The 19,847-nt window shown below is 49.3% G+C and overlaps 2 protein-coding genes across 5 annotated transcripts in view; one reads left to right on the top strand and one right to left on the bottom strand.

Moving 5' to 3' along the window:
* Positions 1 to 19,213, bottom strand: part of ATG4B (autophagy related 4B cysteine peptidase) — a 27,419-nt gene extending 8,206 nt beyond the window's left edge. The window contains exons 1-7 of the mRNA XM_080670015.1: positions 19,110 to 19,213; positions 8,971 to 9,072; positions 8,747 to 8,818; positions 6,989 to 7,087; positions 6,539 to 6,640; positions 5,929 to 6,001; positions 3,390 to 3,469 (exon numbers count right to left, since the gene is read on the bottom strand). Coding sequence (XP_080526141.1) covers positions 3,390 to 3,469; positions 5,929 to 6,001; positions 6,539 to 6,640; positions 6,989 to 7,087; positions 8,747 to 8,818; positions 8,971 to 9,072; positions 19,110 to 19,119 — 538 coding nt within the window. The 5' untranslated portion in view covers positions 19,120 to 19,213. The remainder of the gene's footprint in view (positions 1 to 3,389; positions 3,470 to 5,928; positions 6,002 to 6,538; positions 6,641 to 6,988; positions 7,088 to 8,746; positions 8,819 to 8,970; positions 9,073 to 19,109) is intronic.
* The window catches only part of THAP4 (THAP domain containing 4), a 44,392-nt gene continuing 43,729 nt past the window's right edge, over positions 19,185 to 19,847 (top strand). The window contains exon 1 of one of the 4 annotated variants that reach the window (XM_080670010.1): positions 19,185 to 19,375. In XM_080670010.1, the coding sequence (XP_080526136.1) occupies positions 19,236 to 19,375 (140 nt within the window). In that variant the 5' untranslated portion in view covers positions 19,185 to 19,235. The other 3 variants (XM_080670011.1, XM_080670013.1, XM_080670012.1) reach the window with 3 other exon arrangements.

The raw sequence follows: 19,847 nt of genomic DNA, 5'->3' as shown, positions 1-19,847 counted from the left end.
AAACTTCAAGGTAGTAGAGTTTTGTCTTTTTCCCTATTTATTCTGCATTAGTTTATATAAACGTTTAAAAGAGGTACACTCTGCTACCAGAACCTAGTCTCTGACACACATCTGTTATACTCTTACTGTGTTATGCTGGTTTTCTGTAACTTATTTGACCTGTCATGGTCTCTGTGTTCCCTGCGTTTGAGACTATGCTTTGTGATGAGAACATTCTCTTGTTGATTTGATTTCTATTACCAGAACACCAGACACATGAATTGGCTCAGGATGGGGCAGGGCCTGTCACAGTTGCACTCTGGGACTTGAGAGCCTGCCTGTGGCTTGTTACGTCACAAGTGTTCTGTTAATAAATGGGTTTTCCTTTGTCCCAGCAACCCATTTGTAATTTTCTAGTGCTCTCCTAACATTTTTTAACCTTTTTAAGCCCTGTTTTTGTCTTTTGATCAATGACAACAACAAAACAATATATATTTTGCCTTCCCGACCTCCTGAACCCAGGTCTTTCAGAATTCTGAACATTTTCTGGTGTTTGGTGGCAGGAAGATGAGGCTGTAGTACCAGTGAACAGCCTTTCTTCTCAGGATTGTTATTATATGGACGCTTATAAAAGTTTCTCTTCAATTTTGCTATTTGGAAATGTCACCAGACACATGAATATTTTGCATATTCTTGATTTTAAAAATTAGAGGTTAACTCTAAAGGCTCAACTCTTTTTTAAAAAATATGTATTGATTTTTAGAGAGAGAAGGGAGAGGGATAGAGAAATAGAAACATTGATGAGAGGAACATCATCGATTGGCTGCCTCCTGCACTCCTCTTGCAGGGGATCAAGCCTGCAACCCAGCCATGTGCCATGACCAGGAATCGAACTAGCAACTTCTTGGTTCCTGGTTCGACACTCAACTGCTGAGCCTCACCAGCCAGGCTAAAGGCTCAACTCTTCTTCCAGCTCCAATTCCTTTACTCTCACCCTGTCCTCCTCTCCTGCCATTCCAACCCACACCATTATTTCTATTTTGTTCTATTTCTACTTCTGCCATCAGATTATTTGCCCCACAGCTTTTCTGATTATTCTCGTATTAATTGGTTTTCATCCATGTCATCTGTACTCACTGCCAGATTTTCCAATCTATTTCTCCCTCAGTTCCATGCCTTCCCACAGTCCATTGTGCTTACAAAGGTGTGACTCTTATCAACTTTAACATGGTTAGGGCCTGTTCTGGACGTCCCAGCGGGGCCTCAGGGGGTGGGTGGGTGGGCAGGGAAACCTCAAGAACAAAGTGTCCCCTAACCTAGCACGTTTCCCATAAAATCTGAGCAGGAACATTGTAAGCAACCTCTATCACTGGAGAGGGGCTTATGAGATTTCTGATATCAATGGGCTTTTCTTAGAAACTGGGCACTGTTTCTCCACTTTCTGCTTTGCTGAACCCAAGGCTCCCTCCCCAGCCTGCTGCCCTGGGTGACTCAGCAGCGCACCAGAAAAGCAGCTGACCTCTCTATGAAGCCTGAGCTCTCAAAGCCCAAAGGAATCAGGATGAGCCATTTAGAATCACCTCCCCTCATCCCACACCCCACTACACTGTGTGTTCAGTCCCAGTGTTCTTGTTGGTTGTGTTCTGATGCTCTTCTTCCTAAATTTGGGTACACATCCTCCACTTGTTCCTGTGCTGTGCACCCATAACTCCTGACCCGAGGAAGGGGAGGATGATGCAGTGAGACTAGGCCCTGATCTTGGCCAGGTGGCCACACACATAACACTTGAGAGCCTGTTAAAAATGCAGGTCAGACTCTGCCCAGAACCAGATCCACAAGCTCCTGGGATAAGCCCGGGTTCACATCTCATCACAGTTTCAGCTTGGCTGCATGACCAAGACTCCCAGAAGAGAGTGGAGAGGGCCCTCACCAGCATCACCCCCTCTCCCAAAGACAGATGGAGGTTCTGGAAAGCCACTTGTCCCCTGTCTCTTCCTGGCCACTGCCCTGGAGCAACCAGTCTGTAGTCTGAAGCCAGGGGTTGGACCAGTGACTGGGCTAGACCCTGAGGAGGGTAAAGAACAATCCCCCCAAAAAGAAAATAAGGTGTAACAGAGCACTGAGCAGCCAGACAATAAGAGTTGTAACAGGGCACTGTTTCTCCACTTTCTGCTTTGCTGAATCCAAGCCTCCCTCCCCATTTTCACTGACAGGAGAAAATGCTTATGATCCTATGTATTTTTTTTTAAAAAACAAACAAAAAAACCCCACTGGAATCAACTATGTTTACATGTCAATATGAGCTATTTCTGAGAGGTAAAATGAAGTGATTTTCCCCCTTCTTTGCACATTTCCTAAGTTTTCAATGTTTCAGAAAAATTTCAGGAAATGGAATATGGAGAAAAGGGAGGAGGAAGAACTATACACCCTTCTGCTATGGTTCCAAGTTCATCACCTCTCAGGGGAACAGACTGTTAAGGGATGAGGTATTTGCCAGAGTGTTCAGAGCTGCAGAAACCAGTGTTGCTTTTTATTAATAAGTCACATCCCCGGCTCCCCAATCCTATGTTGACAGTGTCCCGGAATGGGCCCATTGCCTGGCGGAGAAGCAATACCCCTGTGAGCCGACAGGAACACTTGTGGCCATGCTCTAGACCGGCGGTCATGTGTGCAAGACCTGCTTCTAAACATCCACATCGACCTGCAAATCTGCATACTTGCAAGGATGTAGCTCAAAGTGCTCTCTTCCATAAAATTGGATTCAAGGCAACAATCTACATGTGGAACTTCAATAAAATTGGGGTTGAGGCTGCTTTGGGAAATTCATTGGGAATCAGTGCTGCTGAGTGAAAACTTAAGTAGGCATTAAATAAAACAGAGCTCTATCAGCTTGGGTGCATAATAAAATGTAAATCGTGAAGTCAAAACTCGCTCATGACAGGCTATTTGCCAAACTGAGACCTCGTTCTGCTCTAGACCAAACTTGTGTGTGCCCGATTCAGATTCTGGAGGAGCCTTCCAGAAAGGGGCGGAGTTAGGTCCCTGCTTTGTGTTATATCTAGGCCTGAAAGGGTGGGGTTAGAAAATCAGTTGTTCCTGTCTTCCTTGGCGGTGCATTATACACATGAAACCTGCACAAATGCAGCTCAACCCAGCATGCCTTAATGGCACAAAAACCACAGGGGTCCTAAGTAACCCAACTATAGAGAGAATCCAGACCCTACTCCTTAGCCTGGTCTTCTCTGTAAGGAAACTTGAGGTCCCGTGGCCTCTGTTTAGGGTGTCCAGCTGCTGTGCAGGACTCATAGTCACCGCCTTCAGGCGAGGCCCCGGTGAGCCCGGGAGAAATAAGTGCTCAGCTGCTGCTCCTCAAGTCCCGTCAGTCCCAACCCTGCTTTGTTGTCACTTACTGATATCCTCCATCACCACCGTGTTGTCCATTGCTATGTGGACAGCCAGGGCGCTCCATGTGTCGAAGATAGCAAGTTTCCTATCAGAAAGGGGGAGGACATGCCAATAAGCTTTCACAATTCAAAGATGGTTCAGCTCTGCAGGATACCAAGGGAACAGCGTTTCTCACAAGAGAAAAGCCAAGGCTCAGAGATGTCAGTGCCACAGGCAGGAATAAAGCTGAAGCTGAAACCTGTTCCTTCCTCCCAGGGTCCAGTGCTCCTTCCATGACCCCCAGCTGCCCTTTGCAGAGAGAAAGTTCCTGCACAGGAGCTTCTTGGTGATGTCATGTCCTGACCTAGTTGGCATGTGGAGGTGGGAACTAGATCATGAGCCAGGAGTCGGATACCGCAGCTTTGCCAGCCCCACTTCACTCTGCTCCCTTCAATTCCACCCCAGATGTGGTGAGCTGAGGTTCCCGACTCTATATGACTGAAGAGTGGTGGCCACAGGATTCTGGCTCTGGAAGAAAGGCAGACTGCCACCAGAAGTATAATGGGGGTATGGGAGGCATCTGACTTACTCTCAAGTGCAGTGGAGGTGGGCTCCCATGTGAGAGGACCTAATGGGTCTGGGGACACAGGTGGAGGGTTGGGGTATTGGGCTGTCCACACAGAGTCCCTCTTGGGGGAAAGGCCAGATAGGATTCCAAGATAGCACCTGCAGTGCTGCACCAGCCACCTTGCTCCTATGCCGAGGGCCAGGAGCTGTGCTGAGGATGCAATGACACGTGAGAGACAAAGCCCCTAGAGAGGCTGACACAGGGGGGAAGGGGACAGCAAGAAAGACGTAATCCTATGAGGTAGTAAGTGCCCTAAAAAACAAAGCAGGGGCAGGAGGAGCACGACCAGTGCAGTGCAGGAAGGCCCTGATGCAAAGGTTACAGCACGTGCAAAGAGCCTGAGGTGGTGTGTCCTCTGAGAAGCAAAAGGTGCCAGGGAGGAGCACAGGGCAGCCAGGCCTGCACCTGCAGCTTTCCTGCATTCACTGGGAAGCCCGGGGTGTGCTGAGCAGAGGAGGGATGGGTGGCTGACTTATAAATGTGAAGATGACTTCTGCTGTTATTTGAAAAGAGACTCCAGAATGGCAGAGAGAAGAAAGACCAACAAGAAGGCAAGAACCAGGGCTTAGACCAGAGTGAGGACAGTGAAGCAAGACACACTGGTCAGTTAGGACACACTGGATGGGTGTCTTGAGAGAGAAGAGCCAAGTATAATCCCAGTATCTGGCCTGAGTGCCAGGAAAGAGGGGCTGCCCTCAGTGAAGGAGAAGCAGGCAGGGTAGGGGAAGGTGCAGCTTAGGGTCTGGCTGTTAGGTCAACATGCCCCTTGGACATCTAAGATGCTGAGTGAACATCTTGATAGGACAGATTAGCACTGGGGGATGTGACTCTGGGAGTTGAGTATGAGCAGACAAGAGCTAAAGCTGGGCATGGACAGTGCAGAGAAACGGCCATAGTCCTGAGACAAGGCCTGCAGTGCTTACAGGTGGGGAGGGCTAGCAACAGATTCCGAGGCGGCCAGAGGGACAGAAGGACCAGAGAGCATGGCTCTATAGCCTGGATTTCGAAAGACAGCAAGTGCCTGAGCCAAGGGCTGCTTGCTGATGGCTGAGTAGGAGCAGAAACTCAGCCTTTAGATATGACAGGTTGTTGGTGACCTCGAATGGGGTGTTTTAAGGCAGCAGTAGGGAGGAAGGTGTCAGTGAATAGTACAAGACAGGAAGAACTCAAGGACCATACAGGCCAACCACGCAAACAAACCACACTTTCAAGGAATGCAGCACTAGGCCCAGGACTTTAAAGGACATGTGGGAGGGCTAAGTAATCCAGGGGCCTGGATAAGGAGATGGAGAGACAATGTCAGGCTTGGGGGACCAGCTGGAAGTTGGACATGTAAGAAAAGAAAGTGTCCTGGAGGATCCCAAGGAACCTGCCAAGGACAGGTGGATAGAGACGGCAGTCATCCACCAAGTGGAGGGAAGAAAAGGGCAATTCCAGGAAGTCACATGGGGATGCCTGTGGGAGCCTCCCATAGGGGCAGGGAGCAGGGGGGCAGACAGCGAGGCAGGAGGTACAAGGGAGGCCAAGGCTGGAGACAGGTTTCAAGGAAGCAGGGAGACAGTCAGAACAGAGGCAGAGCCCCACAGAGCCTGTATGGAGGGCCTCCTTCTCACCACAGTGCTGTCATTCCCGATCAGTTCCTACTTCCCTGACCATCAGACCACTGTGATAGATGGATCCACCACTAGAAACAGAACGAAGGCCCACACTAATGGGTGCAACCTGAATGAAGGTATTCATTCCATTAGAAAACAAAATTCCGATTCAACACCACATGGGTGGTCACCTCTGAGGACTCTCCTCAAGGCTTTGAAGAGTAAGAGACCCCTTAAGTCCTTTAGTAACAGGCCTCAGGAGAGTCTGAACATCCCAGGTACATCTATGCATGCCATGTTCCCCAAAGATATGATATGGGAGTGATGGAGCTTGGTACATACTTGAGAACCTGGGCGACTGTGTTGGGCCCGTACCACTGGCCAATAGACTTGCCCTCGCCAACTCCCATTTGCGCTGCAGGAAACAGATCTGATTAGTGACACACACTTATCAACCACCAACATCCCTCCCCCCACCTCTTAGAAAAGGCTGGTCCTGGAGGCATGTGGCTGAGGTACACTTTACAGGAAGCCTGGACAAGCACACCCAAACCTGCCTCCAGCATGAGCTGATGGACACCAGGGCGCTTTATCCAAAACGGATAAACGCTATCTCAAGGTTTGTCCTTTACTATGAGCCAGGATTCCAGTCCTTCAATGAGAAGCGGGATTAAGAAGTAAAATGACCCCCTGAATTTAGAGCTGTATTTTTACTTCCTTCTACAAGGAGAATATGATGCTCAGAAGTTGGACTTGCTTAAAACACAGGCGCATTCAGACTCCCTCACTGAATCTAATTTTCACAGATGCTATGACGAGCAGCCTAGCCCAGCAGCCTACGGTGGTGACAAGCGTCACGCCGTACACACCACAATACAACAAAGCTCTTGAGAACCCCAAGACTCGCTGCTTAGCTAAACAGCCAAGACATGGGCACCCTGCTCCCACCCACCTATCTGGTGGATAGAGTAGTAACTGTCCTTCCTGTCGATGAATGCGTTGAGGACGTGGAAGTAGCTGTCCGGCTGCCTCTTCCGCTGTGTCCACCTCCAATCTAATGGAGACAGGTGCAGAAGTGCAGTTTTACCAAATGTGAGAAAGAAGCCTTTATGTTATGCAACACTGAAGACACAGATGGTATATCAACTGCTTTGAACCGTGATCAAGTTAAAAGCCCTTTCCAAGATTCCAAAAATGCCAACCCATCAACACAAATCCATACAGAAAACAATGGTTTCAGGGGTTTAAAGAGAATTCTGAAGACAAACATTTATCAGCATTCTTTAAAGTCACTTTTTAAAAATCAATGAAAAATCAGTGGGTCATTACTGAAGAAGCCCCTGAATCCCCATCTGTGTTTACACAACTGCACCCATAGTCCTTGCTTCCCCAGGTGACTCACCTCGGCCTAAGTGCCGGCACAGCAGGGCCTGGGCGAAGATCATCTGTCCACAGCGGAGCATGCAGCCCCAGCCCGTGTCCGAGGTGGGGCCGGTCCCCCCTGTGGTGGCGCAGAGAGAACAGACTCCAGTCAGGTCACTCTACACTGCAGGTGTCAGCACCATCTCAGCAACACACACAACCTAGAACGTGGTCATGCCGAGGACCCACTGCTGGGGAGTGAACTGTCCTAACAACCCTCTCAAATGGGCAAAATATGTGAACAAGTCACAGAGGACAAATGTCTGGAAAACACGAGGAGACACTGTGCCCATGAGTCAACAGTACCCAGACAGTAGACAGTGGAGTAGGAAGGTGGTTGGTGCTGGGAGGGGACAGGTTTCAGAGTCAGCCCTGAAGATACATGTGCCATGGGCCCATCCACATCCAGTCTATTCACAGGTGCACAGATTCTGACATTGGGCATGTGGTATTGCGTACAGTGAGACAGGCCCAGACATACAGGAAATGCCCTGATGTCCTAACCATCAGCAAGGCCTGGGATGGCTGGCACTAAACAAGCAGACTCTGAAGCCACACCATGTGGGCTGCAGTCTCACCTCTGAGCCTCACAAACCCTGCCCAGGCACACAGGGACAAAGCCCACCTCTTGGGTGAGATCAGAGAAGGTACTCAGCATGGTACCTGTCACTCCCTACTCCACCTCCTATGCCAACAAGCTATGTCAAGGGGCAAAGGGAGGAACATCACACTGGCCTTCAGAACCTGGACAGCCCACCTCCTCCTTAACGACTGTGTCAAACAGCACAAGGCTCCTCTCTAGCCTGTCCTCCTTCCCTGTGTTCAGACATCTCATCTGCAGAACAGCACTGTCCACACAGCACGCCTCAATTGGCAAGTGGGCAACTGTGCCTCCTGCAACCAGGGCCGAGCAAAACAGCCTCAGAGCAGGTGTGCAACCAGAACAGAGTGCACCTGACAAATCACATCATTAAGTATTAACCTGTGGGGACAATGGTCTCATTTCCCCACATTTCAGTGTCCCAATGTCAAGCATTGTGGCTATTTTACACCCACCTCACTTCTGAAGAACAGAAGAAACCACATATTGGAGAGGAACCGAATCAAGACTAGGCATTGAGGAGGTGTAGCCTCCTGGCCCCAAACCTCTGGTCTCAGGTCTTCTGACTGGCAAAGGCCAGGCCAAGCTGGTCCCCAACTTTTGTCCACCTCCAGGGCACAATGATGAAGAATCATTTTTAATGAAACATACTTTAGTGTCATGGGAAAACATGTCCCATCCACCCTGCTCTTCAGCTCTCCCACATCTATGTGTGGAACGTACTAGAGAAGATGATAGGTACAGAACAACGGCCTCCAGCCACCCTAGACCTACAGCCCTGACCCAGAACAAGACTCAAATATATAATCTAACCACAGCCTCTGCAGAATTTGCTCCTTCACAGTGCATTGTCTTGTCCATTTTCATTGCTGATTGGGACTCCTTATCCTGACTTTAAGCCCCAATAACAAACGGTGACCTACGGTTGGAAACCACTGTCAGAGGCCTTAGATTTGGAATCTAGCTCTGCCACAACTCGGGGCAAGACTCACCAGCTCACTATCCTGGGGTTGCCATGCGGATTAACACAAAGTGACAAATACTAGGCATATCCAAGTCAACCTACTTATCAATCTGTTTTCCTCCTTCTAAAACATGCACATTGCATCACCACACATTGTGACAGGCAGTACTTACCAATGGCTGGGAAATTCTTTCTGTATGTAAACCAGAGTCTGGACGCCACATCAGATAAGATCTCGTCCTTTTCTAAAGAATGTTTAAAAGAAGAAAACACAGGAACACACAGAGGTGTAAGTACTAAGTCACAGGTTAGAGAGTTAGCAGATAACTATTATTACCACAAAAATGATTTGGAGACTGAGCATTAAAAGCACAGTGGGCTCCAACAGAGCACATACCTGTGAAGACGCTGTATTTTCTACCCAATATCCAAACAGGCTCCGAGGTCTCCGGGAAATCTTCAAACTCAGCAAATCGAAGAGTGTCATAGGTCAGAGTAGCTATTGAAACCAAAGGTACACAATAATCAGCTGTGCGGGGACATGTAGGGATGAGGCGGTGGGACCTGCCACCCCACTTCCTGAGCCATTCAGATTCAAAGTCAGAATCAGTGCCTGCAGAAACGAGGGTGAGAGATCAACTGGGGACCAGACCCAGGGGAGAGAAAGTAAAAACAAAGCCTCCTGGTTTAACATGTAGCGCCCAGTCAGTCACCAGTGACTGACACTATACTTTCCATCCGGCTGGGCGCTTAACGTGTTAAACACTTGTTTTAGACTTAAAATGTTTAAAACCTAAAGGACAAAAGTAAAATGAAACCACTCATTTATCTTTGTGTGCAAGGGAGGCCAGACTGACAGACAGTAGAGTAAGCTTTCACAGCCATCCTAGGCTCAGCAGACGTTACCTGGGAGCACGTGCCTAGGAACCATGCTAAAGGCAGATGCGTCAGGGGCAAAAAACCAGAGCCGTCCCAGATGACTGGAAGTTCCAGTCCACCGCAGATTTCTTGGTGAGGAGCAGTTACCCCTAGAGGAGCAGGCTGCAAACTCCTGGGTGGGACGGTAGGCTCCAGAGAAGTGGAGAGAAAAGTCCCCTAAAGCCCCAGGTGCCAAGAGGCCTGGAGATCAAGGCCTAGAGCCTACTTTCATTTTGACGATGATACCAGATGGGCACAACCACCAGCTTCCACCAGCAATGCCCCACTTCCTAAGGAGGTCACTGTGTGCAGAGCACGGTTCTACCCACTGAGCTAACAAGACCTGACCCCTTCTTATTCTGTGTTGCTTTCATAAGAAACAAGACAGGCCCAGGGTCCTTCCTGTCCACAGAACCATGGCTGAGGAAACCCTGCCTCCGCACAGGTCCCCATACCTGCAATGCCAGGTGTGCGCAGTGTGCTCCGGGTATCCCATCTCTGCAGCTGCTTTTCAGAGAACCCTGAACATACAACTCTCACCTGCTGCCTCTCAAGCTCTCACAGGGCCCAGTCATCACATCCTTCACCTGCAACTTCACAGAAGTCTTTGGGAAATCAGTATTATGTGAGTTTCTCCTATATCTTTATTTTTTGACAATAGCTCCACCTTTTGGTAAAAATTACATATGCTATTAAAAAAAAAAAAAAAGATTACAAAATCATCTGCAGCCATAGCCAGTGTGACTCAGTTGGTTGGAGGGTCATTCCATACACCAGAAGGTGACAGGTTCAATTCCCAGTCCTAGGTTGCAGGTTCGATCCCAGGTTGGGTGTGTGTGGGAGGCAACAGATTGATATTTTTCTCTCTAAAATCAATTTTTTAAATGTTAAAAAAAAAGAAATAATCTGCAGCCTCACACCCAGAAATGACCGTCCTTCCAGAGGTCTTTCTACACAGACCCTTGAATGAGGCCACAGCACACCTGTGGTTTCCTCATCTTATTCTTCTCAACAAGATGGTCAGTCCCCTGAGTCACTACTCCACCAGTGTCTTGTGTCTCACTGTTCTGAGGCATGCCATAATGGACTCATGCTCCCTATGAGTACGCCTTTTAAAGCCAGCACCCCGGCCATCTTTCGCTATTGTACACCACCCCCAGAGTGCTGGCTCTGGTGCCTAGTGACCAAACAATCACAGGCTGCAGGTTCCGAGGGCACTTATGTGACCTCTCAGGGTGGAAATTTCCTCACCATAAAATGCGGAAGGGACCCTTCCCAGGAGGTGTTCAGGAGGCTCCAAGGTTGGCAGTGTCAACAGGAACAAGAACTGCAAGCTTGCCCAGCCAGTGTGGCTCAGTGGTTGAGCACTGACCTATGAACCAGGAGGTCACGGTTCGATTCCCAGTCAGGGCACATGCCCGGGTTATGGGCTTGATCCCCAGTAGGGGGCATGTGGGATGGGATGATTCTCTCTCATCATTGATGTTTCTCTCCCTTCCTCTCTCTGAAATCAGTAATAATAAAAAAAGAACTGCAGGCTCAAAGGCAAGCACTTTGCTACACCAGAACCTAAACCGATGAGCAGCTAAGTCCTCATCACAGGGCCAGGAAAGCAGCACACTGAGCCATCAGATCCATAGCCACTGAAGGCTAGTGTGCGTGACATAAAGAGTTCTCAGGCCCTAGCCCAGGGGTGGGCAAACTTTTTGACTCAAGGGCCACAATGGGTTCTTAAACTGGACCACAGGGCCGGAACAAAAGCATGGATGGAGTGTTTGTGTGAACTAATATAAATTCAAAGTAAACATCATTACATAAAAGGGTACGGTCTTTTTTTTTTTTTATTTCAATAGTTTTATTCATTTCAAACATTTTAACACCAGCGTTGATGCTAATGTGCAGTGGTGCATGTTAACACAAATGCCCTGTAGCACGCATTTTTACAGGCGCAAGGGGGAGAAGCAAACACAGCGCAAAATGCATTTGTTTTGCCGCTAACACATGCGGTTAGTGGCCACGGTAGCGTTACTGATACCGCATCCGTATCAGCAAAAAAATGCAGCCGCAGCATGGCTAGTGTGACATGTCCTCTGTGTGTCTTTTTCCCTGCTGCGCGCGTCCACAGTGGGGAAAAAAACTGCAGTGGATACAAGCCCTAAAAGCTGAAAGTCTTTGTTGTTTTATTAACAAGTCATTGTGATGTACAGAATGTGGGAACAGGAAAAAATTGTGTTTGAGTAGAGCTCTTAATCTTACCTCAGAAAGGCTCTGATACTGTGCTCTCCAGGGGCGTGTCTCCCTACATCACCACAATAACGTGTCTATGCATTCCCAGGGTGATGTCGGGAGATGCGTCTGCGGGCATTACAAGGAGCCTCTGGAAGATTGAGAGGTTGTTCCTTCTACTGAATGGGCGGATATAAATCCGCCCACTCAGAAGGAGTTGCGGCCGTGTTTCCCGACGTTGCCATGTTTAATGCCATGTTTAACACTGCTGCTGGTGAAGGAGCGGAGGGGAGAGCAAGAGAACCCTCCGCTCTTTCGGCTCCGCGGACCGGATAGAACAGCCGAACAGGCCGGATCCGGCCCGCGGGCCGTAGTTTGCCCATGGCTGCCCTAGCCAGTTTGGCTCAGCGGATAGAGCGTTGGCCTGCAGACCAAAGGGTCCTGGGTTCAATTCTGGTCAAGGGCAGGTACTTAGGTTGCAGGCTCCTCCCTAGCCCTGGTCCTGGTCAGGGCTTGTGCAGGAGGCAACAAATTGATGTGTTTCTCTCACATTGACATTTCTCTCTGTCTTTCCCTCTCTCTTCCACTCTCTCTAAAAATCAATGGAAAAATATCCGTGGGTGAGGATTAAAAAAAAAAATAGTTCTCAGGCTGTCACAAACCCAGAGCCAGTTCTATCTTTTCAGAGTCCCAGGAATCCTGTGCTTTGAGCCAACCCTGCTGCCCAGAGGGCCACAGTGCGAAGGTAGGTGCTGGGCCTCATTCCTCTGCTCTCACATATCTCCTGTGTCCATGGCCCAGTCAATGTCAACCAGGCTGCTTAGTAATGGGAATGCATAATGTAATGTCAAGTTTATTTCTCCTTGGTTTGCATAAGATTACTTGTTTCTGTATGTAATTATAAAAATTGAGTTGGGATTAATGAAAAGTCTATCTTCCCAGGAGCTGGAAACATCATGTCTCTGCTCTCTAACCCACCTCTGTATCTTTAGCAATCACTGTCTTCTGTGACCTCCAGGCCTTTACCGGTATGTACACTCAAAGCCAGTTTACTCTCAAGGAAAAAGGATGCCAAGACACCTGTCTGATTTCCATAGACTGTAATTCTCATCCTATTGGAGGTGGAACGTTCTACTGATGTTGGAGGCCTCCCAGGGCAGCAGCTGTGAACTAAAGATGCTTGCATCTCCTAATATGCTGGAGAGCTCTAAACTTCGGGCAAGTAGCTCTACTGTGATGGTGGCACAGTGCAAGGACCATGATAACTATTGCTGAGTCTGTAGTATCACTCTAGACACCGAGACACTCCTCAGATACCTAGCTTCCCATATGAAGAAAGTGATGATAAGGAAGGGAAAGGCTCATTCTGAAAGGGGGGTGACAAGGCCTGGGGCAGCTCTAAAGTTGAGGGGTTTCATCACTGTAGTAGCAAAATGCAAAGCAGGCACATTTCTTAGGTTTATGAGCAACTTTATAGGCAACGAAGCCAACTTCAGAGGGAGGGTACTGAGAGGTGTTTTATTAAAACACATCCACCAAGTTTCCTACCATAACTAAGAAAATTATGGGTTGTGTAGCCTCACATTCTTTACTGCCAAATGCCAGTGAAGAGCCAAGACCTTGCAGAAAATAAACTACCAGGAGGCAACCCCAGCTCCCGCCAGCTAAGGAGGAGCCACTCAGCAAGAGCACCCATATCTGTGGGGTCCCTAAAGAGGGTCCCATCCCTGTCCCCTTGCACTTCACTGCTCTTCCTGTCTATGCAAACACCCAGGCCTCTGCCCCCCCCAATTGAACATGTGTGTCACGTCTGCCTCTAGAGTTAGACATTCATGTGTCTCGCTGCATGTACCTTCCTTACAATGGGGACCATCAGGACAAAACCTGCGGAACATAGTCCCTAAGTGCAGACAGAAGCATGGACACCTTAACCAGTCTCGTCACCCCCACAAGTCAGTGACCTTCCTGTGCCTCGGTTGGTTTTCTCCCTGGTAAAATGGGAACAGCTAAGTTTTCCTTAAGGCTCGTGTGAGGAAAAACAAGTTAGTAAGAGTGAAAAGCTGTGACCTGTGCTGGGCAACAGTAAGCACGTCTCCACGTGGGCCTTCTGAGACTCCCTGAAATGGATGAGACAAAGATGACAGCCTGTGACCAAACTGAGCTGCAACACCTCATACAATGTAAACAGGAAACCCACCAAACATGTGAATTACTTCATTACCACTGAATCCAGATAATACAGTATCCTCACACAGAAGGACAGGAGCAGAAGCCAGCTGTCTGTGCCACTGCACAAGCTCGTTCCAATATCTGCAAGCTTTCACCCTAGAAAATGAGTGTGAAGAGCCCCAGGACCTGCAGCAATTTCACCCAGAAAAGCAAGTGAAGCACTTCTCATCCTTGAGCAGCCACCAGAAAGTCTTAACTGGCATTGATGGTGGCTCTGACTGTCTCACTTGCACTGAAGATAGGACTAGCCTGTTCTGCCTGACGCCTGAAATGCCACAGGTCGGGCACTCTGCACAAAAGAGGCACCTAGACCCCCAAGCTCCTGGACCTTCTGAATCAGACTTTCTAATGGAGAAAGGAGAAATTTTCTAAGTAACATTTACTTCTAATGCTCAACTTCCTAATTTATATGAACATTTGTTTTGTTTTGTTTTTGTTTTTTAATACATTTTTATTGATTTCAGAGAGGAAGGGAGAGATAGAAACATCAATGATGAAATCTAACTCGGGACTCTTCAGTCCACAGGCTGACACTCTATCCACTGAGTCAAACCCGCTAGGGCTAAAGATTTGTTTTTTAAGAAGAGACCAGACCACTTGCTAGCTAAGGGACACTTGCCTCAGTCTCCTTGACCATGAAATGGGACAAAGCCGTCAACTCAGTGGGGATAACAGAGACGGGTGCACAGCACCCAGCAATGGTTTTGAGCACCTCCATTTCTATTGTATTATTTCAGGCCTCATGATGACTCTGCTCTCAGACAGGCCAGCAGCCACCTGCCTCCCTGAGATGGCCCCCTCATCTCAGTTCTCAGCGGCATTATAATGTCACCTGTCTTTCTACACAATGTCATATTACTTATGAAGCAGTCCCATACCTCCCAAGTTAAAAGGACTCCCACCTCGAAAAGAAAAGCCAGTCTCCAGACCTCCCTGTTTTGACTTTAATTTGAAATAAGATGGCACACAGGAAAAGCCAGATGGAGAGGCATCGTCCACCTTATGAAAGAGGCCCTTTGAGAAGTACTTTCCCCAGGTGGTCACCTGGGTCCCAGATGCCTGATTTTCCACATCTTCCCTGGGATATCCCTGAGCACCCCCGGAACAGGATGCAGAAAGCCCTTTAATAGCATGGTAATTCCATGAGAAAAAAGTTTCAATTTAATATTATTAATCTGATAGAAAAATAGGAAATTGTGCTCAAGGAATATAACTAACTTCTCTGCACTTAGCACCAATCATATTCAGATTCAATCAGGGAAAACCACAAAACATTTCACCATTAGATTTCTTTGACCGCTTATCATGTTTCAATATTTCGCAAAAATACTGCTGTATTCTGAAAGATTCAAAATCAAGTGAAGAGGTCTCCCCTTCCTTTAAAAAAATTTAAGAAAATGTTTGCAAATAGTTTTTTTTTTAATCCCAAATACTTTATATGAAGATGATGGTGGTTCAGTTCTGAATGAAATGATGAAGGGAGGGAGGGAGGAAGGATGGAGGGAAGAGAAGAAATGGAAGGGAAGGGATGGGACAGAACTGGGAACTTATCACCAACAGAAAACTGGAAAGCATTGCTTCAGTGAACACAGGGGACATAATGTCCACATTAACCTCACTGCCCTGCCGTGAGCAGCCCTCTCACTCACAGACACCTTACACCAACAGACTGGATCTGTACTATACACAAGCTCTACAACTGAAATTCTTAAAGCACAGGAATGTGCAAGTTATTAATTCAAGTTATTCTTCTTCAATTACCAGTCATGTACATGCCAGACACAATATAAAGCCCTGGAGATGCAAGTATAAGACACTGCTCTGTCTTCATAGAATGGACAGTGCAGCCATTTATGTTTTTGTTTTTTTAAACTGATTTCAGAGAGAGGAAGGGAGAGAGATGGAAACATCAATGATAAGAATCAATGATCAGCTTCCTCCTGCACACCCCCTATTGGGGATGGAGCCCACAACCCTGGCATGTGCCCTGACCAGGAATTGAACTGTGACTTCCTAGCTCATGGGTTGACACTCAACCACTGAGCCACACCAGCCAGGCCAGTGTGGCCATTTAAAGGTTGGGCCTGGCAGTTCCCTGAACCAGGAGTGTGTTTTGATGGTCAGTGCTGGAGGCTCAGTGAAGAAGACAGTCAGCCCGGTACCTTTTGGACCTCTAAGCACCCGCAGCCCTGGGCCGTCCCCTCCCTGGCTCCTCCTCTTTTCTCCCACACTCAAACCCTCAGTGACCTCACTCAAAGTGGCCTTCCACACACGTGTACCTCTAGACCAGGTCTACTCCCTCAGCTCCAGGCCCATGGATCCAATGTTCCTCAGACATCACAATATAAATATCTGATGGTATCCCATGTACATGTCAACATGTACAAAACTGACTCCCAAGAGTTCCCCACCAGGCAGGATATCCCCAAGTGTTCCCCATCTAGTTTCTGAGCTCAGGCTATACATACACTGCGTCACCATTTTAACTCCTTCATCTCCACCCCTCACTACTGCCTATCTGTACATAGCCCTATCATTTCAACCTTCAATACACCAAAATTCAGCCTCCTCTCCCGACCCTGACCGACTCCCAGGCCTCTCGCCTGGCTTACTGAAAGAGCCTCCTAACTGGTCTCCTGTTGCTGCTCTGTCCCTCTGCAGCATAGAGTCTCAACAGAGCAGCCAGAGTGAGTCTGCTCCAGTCTGGTTACTCCTCTCAAACCTTCCAGAGCATCACCATATCCTTCAGGATAAGCATATGCCCAAGTCCTCACCAAGTCCCAGCGAGGCCCCATGCCTGAGCCCAAGGCACCGCTCTGCCTCCAGCTTCTGCTTCTCTTAGCCCAGTGGTCGGCAAACTGCGGCTCGCGAGCCACATGCAGCTCGTGAGCTGTGGTTTGCCGCTCTGTTGACTAATGAGTTTGCCGACCACTGTCTTAGCCCACTCACTGTACCCTGGACACACTGGCCTACGTGCTGCTCCTTGCATGCCACCTGCCTTCCTTCTCCACTGCTTCTGGGTCTTGGTCAAACTTACCTCTGCAGTGAGAACTTCCCTGGCCATCCTGGCTCCAACTCCAACCCCCCTGCTTGGCCCACATCACGCTTCCACATGACCCATGCCACTGGTGTCATGTCTGGAATGTGAGGAGAGCATGGTTATCATCTAGTTTATTCACTTCTCTAATCCCAGGGTCTTTTTCTTTTTTTTTTTTTTTTTAAATATATTTTATTGATATTTTACAGAGAGGAAGGGAGAGGGATAGAGAGCTAGAAACATCGATGAGAGAGAAACATCGATCAGCTGCCTCCTGCACACCTCCCACTGGGGATGTGCCCGCAACCAAGGCACATGCCCTTGACCGGAATCGAACCCGGGACCCTTCAGTCCGCAGGCCAACGCTCTATCCACTGAGCCAAACCGGTTTTGGCCCCAGGGTCTTTTTCTAGAACAATGCCCAACACAAACCTTCTGCACAATAATAAATGTGGTTTACTGAATGTATGACTGAAAACAAGTAGGAATCTCAGAACACTTGATCAAGGAAGGCAGACTCTGTAAGGACAGAGGGATCAGGGGAAGGTGGGCCATTAATCACCCCTAAAAGGATGTAAGCGTCAGGTCAGAAGAAAACTCCCCACCACACCCTACAACCGTCACATACGTTTTTATCACCATCAACACAGGCCTTCAAAGGCAAACACTTTTCCTGCTTTGAAGCAGCCTTGAGTATCTCATTAGGGTATCATCACGTGGCTACTCCTAAGTTTATAATTTTTTTAAAAAATCCTCACTAGAGGATATGTTTATTGATTTCAGAGAGACAGGAAGGAAGGGAGAGAGAGAAACATTGATGTGAGAGAGAAACACTGACCACTTGCCCTCCCTCCTCTGCACTTGCCCTAATGGGGGATCAAAACCTTTTTTTTTTTTTTGGTATATGGGACAATGCTCCAATTGATACACCCAGCCAGGATGGCTACTCCCAACTTTAACATGATGATTTTCACATTTCAGGCAACATGACCATTAAACTGTTTTCCACCTAAACCAACTCTCTCATATGACTGACTTTACATATCGAGCAGTAATAAAGTAGACAAGTAATTCTATTCCTTCTCTATCCCTTGCCCCAGCTAATAGTACAACAGTGTCTGGTACCTTTTTGTTTGTAATGAACTTGACAAAAAACATGTGGCTAACAGGCTCCTTTGGGAGTCAGGGCTACTGTTTCCTCCAGCCACCCACCATTTAAGTGAGGAAATGCCACAAATCATTGAAATACTGGCAATACACGTCTATTTTACAGTTTCCAAACGGAGATTTCAGTAAATATATGTTACAGCTGCCAGGAAAAGAAAAACGAAGCAGACAATGGGATAGAATTAACCCAGATGAAAGTCTTCCTTTACTGGGGGTGAGAGGTGGCACTCCCTACAGAAGTGAAAGAATTAAAACTGTGGAATGAAAAAGAGCGTCCAGGTCAAAATGCTTTCAAGGCTACTGGACAAAGATACAAAATGCCTTGCCAGCAAAATTTAAGCTGCAGAAGCACAGTGGGTTAGGCGTGTGTACATACACCCTTCCACCCCACTTTGCATTAGGACCCCAAGAAGTTATGATATAAAAGATAGCTTCAGTTTCTATTTTAAATCACAGAAAAAGTAATCTATTGGTTAAAAATTAAAAACCCAAACAAGGTGCCCGTGTTGTGAGTGTTGAGCATGTTTCTTGCCTCCAGCCCACCAACATAACTTTACAGAAGTTAAACAGTTTCCACTTCGTAACTCCTAGCGGGGCAGAGGCAATAGCTTCCCACGACCGCCGCTTCAGAACCTAACACCGCCCGAGCCCCTAGCGATGCCCGACCCCTCCCTTCCGCCCCGGGCGCCGCACTGCCCCTTCTCGTCCGAGCCGGCCCAGGGCCTGCCAGGCCGGTCACCCGGGTGCTGCAGGGAGACTGGAGAAGCGCCGAGACCCGCAAACACGGGACTGTCAGATCCGAGCCGGCCTCCCCACATACGACGCCCCGCCCGCTCCTCCCGGGGCCGCACCCCGCCCACCCGCCTCCGCGCGCCCAGGCCGCGCCGGGAGACTCCCCAGCAGCCGAGGGGCCAGGAGAGCGCCGTCCACGGGTCCCCAACGCCCCAGCAGGTTCTCACCTGCGTCCATCTTCCTTCTCCGGCCGCCGACTGAACACCGCGTCGGTCCTACGGGTCCGCAGCGCGACGCGACGGGCCGCCGCCAGGGCCAATCCGGGGCGCGGGCGGGGCCGGAAGTGCGCGCGGATGTGCGCCGGTTGCCATCTTGACGTACGGAGGAGTCCGGCACGGAGGGTCCTACTCGTGCGCTCCGCACCCCGACGGCCTTCGGCGCGCTCTCCGAGGAGCCCAGCAACGACCCACCGGGGCGGTGGAAGCAGGCGCAGGTGGGCAGAGAGGCCTCGGGGCGAACTTGTCAGCCCGCCGTGCGCTCGCACCCGCAGGCGCGGCCATCTTGCCGTACGGACGGGTCGGCGCGCCATGTCGCTGTACGGACCGCCGGCCCGGGTGCCCCTGCTCACCCCCAAAGCCTCGAAACACGGGCAGAGCCACTCTGGGTGCTTGATACTCTGGGTGCCTGAGACCCTGGGCGTGCCGACGGCCGGCGACCGGCGGCGGGGAGGTGGGCGCCGCCATCTTGCCGTACGGCGCCGCGGGGGCTGGCTCCCACGTCCCGCAGCCGTGTCGCCGCGCGCCTCCCCTCGGGGCGGTCCCGCTCCGGGCTCGGCGCGACGAGGCGAGGGCCGGAGCCTGGTGGCGGCGCGGCGGCCTGAGGCCCGAGATGGTGATCTGCTGCGCGGCCGCGAACTGCTCCAACCGGCAGGGCAAAGGGGAGAAGCGCGCCGTCTCCTTCCACAG

This window comes from Plecotus auritus (genome assembly GCF_963455305.1).
Source record: "Plecotus auritus genome assembly, chromosome: 5".
NCBI lineage: Eukaryota > Metazoa > Chordata > Mammalia > Chiroptera > Vespertilionidae > Plecotus > Plecotus auritus.
Note: the sequence above shows the minus strand (reverse complement) of the source record. Positions and strands in the feature narration are given on the sequence as shown.